This window comes from Homarus americanus, unplaced genomic scaffold (assembly GCF_018991925.1).
Source record: "Homarus americanus isolate GMGI-L3 unplaced genomic scaffold, GMGI_Hamer_2.0 scaffold16430, whole genome shotgun sequence".
Taxonomy (NCBI): Eukaryota; Metazoa; Arthropoda; class Malacostraca; order Decapoda; family Nephropidae; genus Homarus; species Homarus americanus.
Genome location: NW_024729259.1, coordinates 3,774,393 through 3,788,359, shown reverse-complemented (window position 1 = coordinate 3,788,359; position 13,967 = coordinate 3,774,393). Strand labels below are relative to the sequence as shown.

Genomic DNA, 13,967 nt, shown 5'->3' with positions numbered 1-13,967 from the left:
GTTTGATCTGATGGCTCTAAGTATCATACCATAAGTTGTTCTGGACGCTTCATGAATTCTTATTGTAGGGTTTACATGGGACAGTGACGAACAAGATACCAGCAGTTTATACCAAAACAAAACTTAAAACACATTGCATTCCTCTCTTGGATGCACTGAAACGTTTCCATAAAAATATAAATTGTTTCAGCAATTTCTAGGGTAAGCCAAGTGGATGAGTGATGGCGTGGACACCCCGGGAATCAGATGCCAAATGTTCATGTGTAGAGAGCGTGCGATAAAACTATTGATCCCTCAAGTGTTCCCGGCCTGGAGTACCAGCAGTCTCGGCCCAGCGGCCGGCCCCGCACACCAGCCTTACTCCTTCACGCCAGCCAACTCCCGCAAAACATTTCACTGGCACTCAACAATGACCTAGAGAACACATTTTGTATGCCTTAAATAATCTAAGAATCTTCTATAAATTGGAAAAATAAAATATAAACACGGAAGTCTCAACACTGTACAACTCTTCCAGTGAGTGGCGAAATATCTGGAGAGGAAGTACAGTACTAGTGGTCGAATGTAAACCATATAGGAATACACATGTAAACAAGCAAGTAGGGCAGAGGACCAGCCACATTCTGGTGGGCAAGCAAATATTGAGTGGTTTTTACGAGGCAATAAAGGTGGTTGTGGTGGCGGGGATGGTACGCTCACCCGACCTACATTCTGACCCGCCATCACATGCGGCCTACTGCTACTCTCACTCCTCCCACCTCATCAACACTGACATTCAATAAAAATATCGTGTTTGGATCACGCACCCCAAGAACACCACACACGCAGATATGAACAACACTAACAGACCTATGAGCTAGAAAACATTATGTTAAAGAGAAGTGAAAAAATGAGGTGCAGTTAACAATGGTCAAAGCAGTAGAGAAGATGTGTTACCTGAACGCGACAGTCGTATAACCTCACCTGTTCACTGTCAACTTGTTCTGTCAAGCAGCTTCATAAATCACTTCATTAGCATAGTAAATCTTAAGAGCACCAAATGGTATCTTGGATCGGAGTAATTCTAATATAACAATAAATTTATAAAATAACCCCAATTCTATATTTTGTAAAAGATAAAAACAAATGGTAAAGACAGCGTATCCATAAGAAATGTACAGTAATATTGATACATCAAATACAATATTTCAAAATACCCGACATCTACATGCTTCAATAGTGTTTCTTTTATTTGTTGTGTAATCCAGTCAGTAGAGAAACCAGATTATGTCCCTTCACCCACCACGGGGTACCTCATCCCTCCTGATACACCCATACAAGGACCACCCGCTGAAAAACGGTGTGTACGCCGCAGAATTAACCCGAGCGGGGACACCAGGAATGACGGTCCTGTCCTCAAGTTTTCTCTTTCTTCTTGTTAAACACATGAACATTGACGTTACTTTCAAGAATTCCGGCGAAGTAATCGCATTAAACTTGGGTGCAAAACACATTTAATTGCAGCAGAGGGCGCGGAAGAATGCGATAACTACATTAATAAAGGTAAGTTACAGCTTGTAGGAACACGGGCGACGTGAAAACGCATGACGCACAAGTATCAGCCACAAGCTTTAGCAACACCTCGACCACGTATCAACACAATCAATACTTGAATCACCCAACAAAACCTTCCTCTCAATATTCTACGAGTGGGGTATCGTGTTCCACGTACTTACCTCAGTTATTTATATTCTATTACTGGAACACTTCCCACACTAATAATAAAAGTACACCAAACTTGTAAATGTTAATTCTAAAAAAATTATTGACGCCACTGCTATACTACAAGGATAACAACAGTGTAAATGGCGGCAACGTGCGTGTTGAGCAAAAATGTGCTTGGTGCATAATTAATATCAACAGGGACAAGCCCGTCAAACGTAACAAACTTTCGACCACAAAAATTACTCGACTTCAGCACAACACTGTGCCACATGGATGATCACTTAGTATTTTTTTTCTTTCTGGCAAAATCCCAAAAGATGATAACCTTGCGTACCTTTAGGGTGGCCTCAGCTCATCACGGTGTACTGTGGATAAGTATCTCGTATTCATCAGCAACAATATGAAGTTTTAAGAGACGTTCCCGCCCGAAGTCTTGTGCGCATTCGACCACATCAAGGACTATGTGTGAAGAGCTGTCACTGACCGAGCCTAACCTGGCGTAGGTACCTGCCGTGGGAAAGCGTCTCGTGATTCACTATACTGTACTTCTGTTAAGACAAGCAATGCCCAAAATAGTGAGAAAGGAGTTAAGACATAAGAGCCAGACGGCCTAGCCGACCACGTCGAAGTTAGTAAGAGCTTAAGATGTAAGGCGATGCATCAACAATTATTGGGCCAATCCAGTCATCCCTCGATTAACTTAGTATTGCTGCCATCAGCGTAAGTGGCGCGGCGGCGGAGCCAGACAGCGGCAGCGACGGCGAAGGTTTTCCGCCCGCCGCTCCTGCCTGGCCCACCCGCTCTACCAACCATCAACTCAGGTAAATACTGTCCATATTTTTTACGCTAAACTATTTTATCACGCCACCAAACACTGCGAAAATATCCATAATTCACTACACGTGCTTGTCCTAGATACTCTTTGGTAATATTCATTAGTTAACATTTATTCATCCATAATTTCAAATTCATAAAGTCATAACACACCCAATATAAATAACGCCCAATAAAATTTTACCGTTCCCAAGTTTCTACAATAAAATTAACTTTAATCATAACCGTCACGAAGTCAAACCATAAATATATATGATTTAGAAAAATTATGTTCCCATAAAGCATTATCAACACTTAATTTGGCAGCAGTTTACCAAAATGCTCTGGGCATTTTTATTATTATAAAATTTCGTGAACACGAATTTCACAAACATTACGGCAACTGATAACCTTTGTATAAAATGGATTAATAGTTAAGAAAGCCACAAATATGATTTATTTCCGTGACATGGGCGAGTTTAGAGGCTCAACGTCTTGGAATGGACGATACGTGTGAGAAATGTGTGGCCGACCTGTGTCTTCTCCAGATAGTCAGACCTGTGGCAGGGCGTCGCCTACCAGCCTGAGGCCCATGGCTGGTGCGACTCGGCCTTCAAGCTGCTGCTTATTATACATGCATGAAACCCTTAGTTCAGACCCGCTCTCTTGTTTCTCTACTCCCCTCAACTCGGCAACCCCACTCTTGGTGACCGGCTGGCGGCCTTCCCGCTAAGATCACCTCCTTGACATTCCATTTTTACTCACTGCGTCTTCACTGTACCTTTTCCATAACGCTTTCTGTAATATTTCTCCCGCAAAGATAGTTACAATATGGTATCATTTCCGTTCACATCGCCCTTCTATGGTGCCCGTCCTATTGCAGTTCCCTTCCCATAATGTTTCCTTTCATCTAGGCTCTAGGGAGTCTAGGGCCTTCTCCTCCAGGAAATTTTACAGCTACATCCGCTCCCCTACAGTATCCCGCCCGTTGCATCAGTCTTTTTCCAATACTCCCACCGCTTAAGTCTCCTTGCAGTATTCCGTCGCTAATACAGTTCCCCCAAAGTACCCGATTCGCAAAATCATCGACACCTCCGTGAAGCCCTCTCCTCAACTCCTGCCACTCAACCAATCCCCAGAAACTCCGTTGCTTAAGTCCTGTCTTCGCGGTAACCCCGCCGCTACGACAAATTCTTCGCGATAATCCTGCCGCTACAGCGGTCTTGCGGTACCCCCTTATGTTACCACCTTCGCTTCATGAAGTGTTTTCCACTCCACCGACATTCGTCGAAACAAGTCTCATAACGATGAATTCTCCGCCAAGTACTTCATTGAAGTATACGCAACGCTCTGACTATATGTATTATACTCTGAGGAACATTCACAAATAACTAGGTTCCGATCCCCCCCAAGAATACTGTATAAACACCTTCAACACTAGAAAATGTGATATGTTCTTGTATCAAAAACCGGCACAGTTCCTTCCATACCAGTCTCTTCAAACCATTGTTCCAACTAGGATGTCTAGACGTCTTCTCCCGGGGCCGTTGCCGCTAAGACAGTGTATTCAAAAGACTCTGTTTCTACCAAGGAGTCTTCAAGGTAATTGTCCGCAAAGATAATCATCTCACGATGTCATTGTCACAGGGCTCCGAACTCCCTAAATACAGAACCTATTAAAACCCTTCTCGCAAACGCGATGGTGCTCCAGCCAACACCATTTGTTCAAAGATATTTTTTTACCTGCATAGGAGTCGCCGTCGTACCACTAGATCCCGCAACCCCCACCTCTGAGTGCGGTACTACCCCCACCAAGACTAGGCGTTCGAGGCAGTTCCACCTTTAAGTCCAGCCAGTAACACCATGGTGGCTGGGAACGGCCATGGCCAGTGTTACCAGTACAAACCCACGGCGAGCCGCCACCGCACCTCTCTTCTTACCACCCATACAAACAACCCCCCCCCCTCCGATGACGCTATTTTGTACGCGTATACCTAATGCTCAGTGAATCTTATGAACCTCTGTACTACAGCGAACTAGTACGTTTGTTTTACTAGATGTTTAAATGCAGACACACTGGGACACACTAAAATTAATTAAAGCTTGCGTAAATTTCCTTAAAAAGTCCCACAATGTTTTAAGCGATGAAACCTAATAAACAATCACGGAATCTGTTATGGAGGTTTTGGGATCAAGCAGTATAATTTGTTCCCGGTAATAATTTCAGATTAATGTAATTTTCGTAATATCCCAAGAATTATTAACGCATAGCCCACGCTCTCTTGACAAGAAAGAACTAAAAACGATAATTAGGGAATCTTACCTATACCAAACTGTAAGAGAATAATTAAATGTATCCTTCTCAGTGTACGGTAAGCGTCACATATCCTCCACACCTTTCAAACAGGGAAACAAAAACTTGCTATAAACAAAGATTTCTCCCGATCAAAATGCCAACACACTTTGATCATGCTCCGCCCCTTCCAGCCACGTCGTACAGTACACAGTTTTGTCCTCAAAGAACAAAACTGTCCAAGACGAAAGATATTTGTGCAATAACGGGGGGAATTATAGCCATTTTACCGCGGTGGGCGATCATGGTGGCAGCACAAAGACAACTCCCGCCACATTTTATGGCAGTGTTTCCACCTAACCAGCTTTATTTAATGCCTGGCACGTTTTCGATTTACAATATAGTTTATCACGTTTGTAATTCTGGTTGAATTATTACAGTGTACCTTGTCCGCCGATCATGATATACATGCCATAACTATTCCATCTGATCCGTGAGGGTGGATTCCAGATCTGCCCCGATATATTTTCACTTTATATGGCAATTTTGGATGAGGGATCGCGCGGTACATCGCCACACGATCACAGTATGAATATCACCATAATTCGCCTCAGTAATCTGTAACAGCATGTCCGCGTCATAAAACTTATTTATTATACACCACAAGGAGAGTCTGAGTGTGTGAAAGACATGTGCCTCAGTGCCTCGCCTACACTCTACTGTCCGATGAAAGAACGCTTGCACCAACTATGACCAAAGTATGTTCGTGCAAACGCTATGCTACGCCTTTCTCTACCGTAATATACAAACATTTAGTAATGTTCTAAACCAGTACCGAAGTAAACCAATCAAGCCTTCCCAAGAGTTACTTCCCAGCACTTAAGTACCATTAATCGTGTCCAATGCTTCACCGCAAGACTACACAAATCAATCTTACCTGTTTTTTCCTTGATTTCACAGAGGACACTGAAGAGCGCAGGCTTCATGCGGTGGCAGTTTAACGTGTGTTTCCTGGAGGAGAGAAAGGAGAAGGGGAGACATTAGCAACAAATGAACATAATTATTCTAACAATAAAGTTGACCGACCCCGAAGCCAAGATGGTAAGCCTGTCGGCAGAAGCGTCATGTACTTGTTTTGGCCCCAGATTTGAGCCGCCGAGACTACTGTCAACTCGCAAACTAACTTCAACACTTGAATATCGATTACCCCCCCCACAAACTTAATTCACACAAACGACAAAACAAATTTAACTTAATTAATTCACGTCAATGAAATATATACCAAAATACCCCTCTAAGCTTAATCCATTTCAAGGCACGACTTGTTATTCCCATTACTCTGAATTTATTTGGGAAACGGCAAATAGGCCATAGCTTAGGCATCTTTAGCGCTCCCCTTAAGTAACAAAAACCATCAATGAGCTATGACTGATTTTAGCAGGCACAAACCACAGTGATATATGATAAAACCTAGCAGTGTTCAGTAGTGGGTCTTCCCTGCTGACATTGAACACTAATAAGCGATAGTTCTTGCCAATATGCCCAAGTCGCGGGGGCCACGACCTACGCGCAGCTTCAAAGGACAAAATTCATAGTAATGGGAATAAAAAATCTTCTTTTTTGTATGGAATTCGAATTACTTATATTATGGTATATATTTTATTATAAAGTTAATTAATAAGCACGTGCAACTAAACTTGATCTCTACCTCACACATATATACCGGCACCATTATATATATATATATATATATATATATATATATATATATATATATATATATATATATATATATATATATATATATATATATATATATATATATATATATATATATATATATATATATATATATATATATATATATATATATATATATATATATATATATATATATATATATATATATATATATATATATATAAGGCAAAAGTGTTTGTTACGCTAAAAATATTCACACCTGATGTGTCCGAGCAGAAACTTACGGTACTCGCGATCTTTTTGTAACTCGGATTTACCTTTAACGACTGTAAACATAAATAACTATATTATTTTACCGTCCACATAACAGTATTCTCACGTTACTTATTTTTTCTTCAAATTTTAAACTTTGCAGGACAACTGGGGCATCATTAAACAAAATTCATAGATTACGGGAAATATTAACGTACCTGTATATAAAATGATAAAAACTGCGGCGTCTCAAAATAAATATCCAAGAGGTTTGTTGTGTCAGTATGATTAAAAGGAATAACAAACACTTGTAATTATTATTATTATTTTTTGCTATAATGCAGATTTTGTTAATTTCGAAAAATACACTGTTCTCTGTACATATATGATGAATACATGTAATGTAACCTATATTTCTGGATAAAGAATAAAATGTAACAAGCATTTCCTAAGCGATAAAAATTTAGGAAAAATATTATGAGGAGTACCACTTTGAACATAGCAAACAGTTCAGCAAATATAGTCGGTATATTTAAACTGCGTACAATATTGAGTTATGTTTTGATATTTACCTTATTTTCATTAAAAATCAGATTAGGAACCCACAAAAGGTGTATTTTCACCAAGCTTCCTAAAGAAGTCGCATCTAAAAGGCACGGTTATTTTAATCTATCGCATGTATAGGTGTGTTCTCGAGGTAGAAATTACGTGCAATAGCAAAAATAAAATAAATTATACGTTAACAAAGCATCACCTCGGTTTCAGCCACATTAAAGTGTCTTTGTGATGATATACTATACATGCAAATCCATATCCATAAAATATATACCGGTATATTTTTAATGAAATGAACATAAACATTCTAAGACAATACAGTAGATCACTAAAACTAAGACTCGGAATCATCCCCGAGACCGGTTGTTCTCGTTAATTGGAATCTTAAGACCTGCCCTGCATATTACGTTTTGACTGCATAAAGTCTCTTCTATACACACCATTCGCTATTTTTTGTACAGAATGCCAAGTGTACAGTATCATCCCTCAGCCCTCGGCTATACCATTCTTTTTATTTAAAACATAATTAACTGACGTACAATTACCTACTTCCGTCAAGGTCTGCGAGCTAACACCTATCTCCCAATCTTTCAACTAATGTAGTATAAAAACCTGTTTACTGTAACTGCCAAACCGATTACATTATATTTCCTAATAAAATGTCAGTTAATCAAGGCAGGAAATTTAACCAGTATTTATAACAAAGAATTAGTGTTCCAAATGTATCAGAATGATTTGTCAAGAGTGAAATATACTAGTTTGACACCGAATTAATGACGGGTATTCAATTTCCAGGATGAAGCAAATCTGTGCGAGATCACAGTAAAACCACTGATAAATCTCGCATAATGACACACTTTAAACACATCACCCAGTCATACAGCTCGCTTCTCAGACAAGTTCCTGCATCTTAAAGAGTTGGTCGCCGGTATAACTGTCTCCCAATAAAGTTAATGATACTATCAACAATTCAATAGCCTTCTTGTGTCCACAGGTGTGTTTTAAGCATAAGGGTCTCCGCGACATACTGTAGAATGGAGAATCATCCCACTAATTAGGGACTGTATACACAGGAAAAAAGCACCTTCATCCATTTATTTCGTGGGAAATTCCTATCGAATAAAAGTAATACTACCGATAGATATTTTATAAGATGATAATGATATGATAATGCTAATCATTGATATCACTGCTGATATATATCACCGTAATGTCGATTTTATGCACCCAAGGTCGGATGTTGTATTGAACGATGTAGTATCACGACTATATACGGTATACACTATACATATATACATTAGCACCAGACTTATTAGTAATTTAGGAAAAGCTTTCGCTAAACACGTTATACACCAAACCTAAGTATTAATCGCTCAGATGTTTATTTCTGCTGAAATCAAACATAGCGGTGTTTCTTATTATATTTACCAAGGACGCAGAATCATGTCCTATTTGCCATTTCCCCAGCAAATTCATTCGTTTTGCTATTTGTCTTTTCCACTAGATTTGGATTAAATACACACAGAACGCTTTAGCGAAAATAATAAAAGAACACAGCCATTCTTAAGCCTGCGAATTTAAGCTACTTTGTACGGTATACAATGTACACACACACACTGTGGTGTATGTGTATATATATATATATATATATATATATATATATATATATATATATATATATATATATATATATATATATATATATATATATATATATATATATATATATATGAACGAGTGGTACACGACTGGTTCAACTGACATTTTTAGTAAGAAAATTCTGTAATGGTCTGAAAACTAATACACTCTTTTCCGTAAAATATATTTCGTAAATTTCTCTCAAATAAATCGCGCACCTATCAACTGCTGGTTGACAGTGGCACTCTAAAATATCAAACACTGCCCAGTAACGTGGCAGTAATTATTCTGCTCCTGAACGGTGTTCTCCATGAGGAGTATTGTCACCCGGATAATGCATCTACATTTATCTGTCTGGAGTTATGGTTGCGATGAAAGTTATATTTGAGGAGGAATGGTGAGATTGGAAGTATATCATTATTGCTATATTATTGTTTTAGATGTACTGGGAGGGGTCATTACTAACGCCTTTTTTTACACTTACGTAAAGGAGTGGTTTAGCTTAGATACGTCACCTTCCAATGGCCAGTCTGAAAATAGTGAACACCATTAGCCATAAATGCATTGTCAAGTCTGACATCTTAGGAGCTAGGGGGTTCAGCTGCACCTTGGCTGCCCTGATATACAAACTCACGGTAAACAATGCGCTTGTACCCTGGTTACTTGTTACTGAAGCTACTGACATGTACTGTCTGGCGTGTTTGATCACACCAAATCAATTTAGGCTGTGGTGATGTTGGTGAATCACTTCCTGGCCTGGTGGTTTTGGTGTCGGGTGCATCGTAACTGCTTGTCGCCAAGGAACATCGCTTCGCCGGCGTGCCTAATGCGCCCCACTCTGTTTAATAATATACCTAAATTTACTTATGCCTTCGTGTTTGATGTATTGTGTATGCGTGTATGTGTGATAACACGGGAGAGTATGAGTGGTAGTAGCGGCCGTGGTGGTGCAGCGGGCGGGTGACTCGCCGCCGCCACCACGGCCGCCCAAAATAACACAAGAGAGGTGCCCACCTGGCCTGCGCCTCGTCCAGCGACTGGTCCGTGATGTTCATTATCTGCTCCAAGATGGTGTTAATGTCCTGTTTACGGCCTTCACTGTCCGGCGTGTTGGTCCCTTGGCCAGGGTCCACCGAGCCCCCGCCCATGCCATAATGCTGGGGCATGAGCATGCCCGTTTGAGACGTGGGGTGCATCATGCCCCGCGACTGGTCATCCATGCTGGCCGCCACAAACACTTTACACCACCACACAAACACAAACACTCAGAAGCAGCAGGTACAGCCGTAGCGGCCCGTATACAACGGTGGCGCGCCACAAGCAGCACCAGGGTCAGTCCAGCGCGAGTGGAGGAGGAGTGAGTAGGAGCGCGCCACACACACCACCGTCACAGCCAAGAGGCCAGCAGCGACTGACGGTGGTTAGGCTCCTGCTGCCGCGCGCACCAACCCAACACCACACCGTCGTCACTACCACTAACGCATGTCCACCACTTCGCCACACACTACTACCACACACGATTATTCAGATTTTTATGGCTGTTTGCTCAACGACAAGAAATAACGCGTGGACTCGAATGAATACCACAAAACAGCACCTTTTCGGAGTGAGTATGCCATTAACAGAGAGAAAACGCTCCGACCGCCAATCACCGCTGCCGTCTCACTCGCATAAAACCATAACCTGACGGGCCAAGCCAACCTCGCCACCCGCTACGATCAATAAGAGAATGGGATGCCGACAAAAAAGAGCATATTTTGCTGACAAGAAGCACTCTAATTACTCAGTTAAGCTTTCAATCACGATACGTTGATATAGTTCTAACTTTGGTAAGTGCAAATTCATGGAAATTGCTAAGAAGCTAAGAAAATGGCTTTGTTTACATCGCGGGCCTTTGTGTGTCGGAGTCTGCGCGGGAGTTCGTACTTTATATCAAGTTGCTAACTTTAAAGTTCGGAAGCTGAAAGTGTCAAAACTGATCAACAATGTTATACATATGACGTATGAAAACTATATCTTAGTCTAGGTGGCTGTCTTTGTGTATTCTAAAACAGAGAGAGGTTTAACTCGTGTGTTCCTACTAGCATCCGGACACCAGGATTAGGCGGCTCAGGATGATTTACGTCACTCCTGAGCGAGTCTTACTGCTGCCAGAGGTACGTTTTGTACCATAACAAATCTCGTGCCCAGTACAAGAAGACAATGTTCAAGAGTTTGGCAAAGTTTTATGATTAAATGCAATGTAACATTCATATCATATTTGATGAAACTAGCAATTAATGTAAATCTCTAATTTAAGCTCTATAAATCATTAAATAGATGTCATGTAGCGACTTGCCGAGACAAGTAGGAGGAGCTACAGAGCCGTAAATCAACCTAAGTTACTGTGGTTGCCTAAGTAAGTTTCTGGTGTATGCCAAACCTGGTAACACGCGCGATTGTGCCCTATGCCCTGCCAAAAATGACATTCGTATTGGTCTTGTTTATCTCTATTAAGGTTTGCAGTTTTTTTTCACACTTAATACGAATTTATCTTATATACAATAACTTCTGAAGGAAACAAAATAGGTTTGTATTCGTGTATTTCTAGTGTATACTAATTATACACCATGCTTATCTTGTACTATTAAAACTTTTTTTACTCAACGGTGTCATTTATAATTACATGTGTTACCATGTACAGTATGTAAAGGGTGACTTGAGAATTGCACTAATTAGTTTTCTCATTCAATGAAACAAATATGTAATGTTTTTCCTTTCTAGAAAAAACATTAACATGGGTTCTTAATGAAGTAAAATAATCAAGCTGCATAACCAGCCTGTGTAGCACGTACCTGAATATGCAATTATATTTATTAATCTACGACCACTTAGCGATGTCTCAGCTACCAACAATGAAAAGGATAGCAGGTGCCTGTGTACACAAAATTAGACATGTCACCCGCTGAATTATTGTTCCACATAAATTATGAACGGGCACAAAACCAAGGTAATTTAAACATGACATAATTACCCTGATGAGCAACATGCATTAAAATAAATATATGGTATGGTGATTCACTTCTTAGATGAGCTTTAAGAACGTAATATCAGAATTTCAGTAAATTTCCTTCGTAAATGAGACACACATACTGCGTACATGTTCAGCAAGTTAAATTGTCTTCAATCATACATTAAAAAAATCTTATTTCATAACTCCATATTAATTTTGTGTTGATTTCTTTATCTATTTCAGCACTGTAACTGAGGACAAATGTGACAATGTGTGACTTGGCCCAGCCACTGATAATTAGCTATCAATATAAATATTTGGGCGTTATAAATATCAAAAGAATATAAGATATTGAAATCTATTGTGATGCGAGATCGCGTTTTCTGTGTTCAAGAGTATGAATGAGCGATGGGTTCTCTCACTCAATATTTTCTCTCTTAGCAGTAAAAAAAAATCTGCGAGGTAATTCTTTCTTACATATAACGCGATAACTCTCGAAATTGTTTTGTATGTTCTTGAGACTTGGAGAAAAACTGATGCCCTTAAGAATACAGTACATATGATACGTTTGCCATTCACATTGATGTTGGCGCACTTGTTATTTGAGGATGTATGAGGTGTTCGACTTTATGAAAACCAGGCACGTGAAGTATAGTTTCTATTATAATTATTATTATTATAATTATTATTATTATAATTATTATTATAATTATTATTATTATTATTATTATTATTATTATTATCATTGATTATTAATTATTATCGTTAAACATGTAATTGCTATTTTGTATTACTATTATAGATTTTATTGTTAGTATTCGCATTATTTTTATTGTTGTTGTTACTGCTGTTGCTATCATTATTACTATTATTGTATTATTATTATTTTTTTTTAATTATTACAATATTATTACAATTATTAGTATTTTACTATTATTAGTATCATTATTATTTGTATTACTAATACATTATCCTTATAATTAATATTATTATCATTGTTAATACTATTAGCAATGTTATTGTAAATAATGTTTTATATTTATTCTTATCATTATTATTATTATCATTACATGTATTAAGGGTGCTTGTTTACATTTTAACTGTAGTGGCACCAAAGAGGATATTCGCAGTAGTCATATCTGGTACAATACTGTCCAACAATAGTCACCTATTTCAAGTTATCTTTCTAATTTTCTCTCCTATAATCTTGACTTACAGTTGTCGTTTCCCAATCCTCTAAGTTCAGTTGTTATATTCAGTTAAACCTTCATAAAAGTTTACACTGATTCATTATGTATATAAACAGTGCAGGTATACAATTCAGCATGTGTATAAACAGTGCAGATTTACAATGCAGGTATAGGTAGTAGGCAGCTATCAAACAGGAAGGTACTCTGTACTACCACTTGGGAAGATATTGGAAGCATACCGTAATGTGTTGTTTAATGGCAGACCCTGCTGTCATATGGCATCACAAAAATTGTGACCAAATTCCAGGTTGCTCATCTGACTTTCTGCTTCATTTATACACAATTGCAGGGTCTCACAACATATATCATTTCTTACTCTTGATTTGTTTATTTACTTTGGCATTTCTGTATATATTTTTGGTTAATTTTTTTTCCGACCTCCCCCCCCCAGGCCCCAACGTGGGTCGGTGACCCGCGCCTGAGTGGGCTAATCCCCGTAAAAAAAAATATTCAGACAAGGCAGTTATACAATATACTGTATATAGGTCGTGCAGGTATACAAACATCACACCGAGACAGTGGGTAAGGCAATTGGACCAAGAATAGCCAATTCATAACTGATTTTATAACTATAGAGAGATAATATGATTTACAAGACCTGCTACTGCGTGATAAACTTTGAAGGATTATTCCACAGAACTGGACTTCAAAATAGCCCTGGAAGAGACTAATCATAGAACAGTGGGAGGATCTAACAGCGGCCATTAACCTCCTTCCCTCGGTGTGGCCACCTCAAGTTGGGGGTGGCCGTCAAGTAAATCACGTAAAT

The 13,967-nt window shown here is 39.2% G+C and overlaps 1 protein-coding gene across 1 annotated transcript; it reads right to left on the bottom strand.

Moving 5' to 3' along the window:
* Nucleotides 1–986: 986 nt before the first annotated feature.
* On the bottom strand, nt 987–10,621 carry LOC121866538 (homeobox protein extradenticle-like). The gene is made up of 4 exons (XM_042366306.1): nt 9,971–10,621; nt 9,472–9,486; nt 5,748–5,821; nt 987–1,063 (listed from the first exon to the last, which is right to left on the bottom strand). The coding sequence occupies exons 1-4, from the start codon at nt 10,174–10,176 to the stop codon at nt 987–989; spliced, it is 372 nt and encodes a 123-aa protein (XP_042222240.1). The 5' UTR covers nt 10,177–10,621.
* Nucleotides 10,622–13,967: the final 3,346 nt, after the last annotated feature.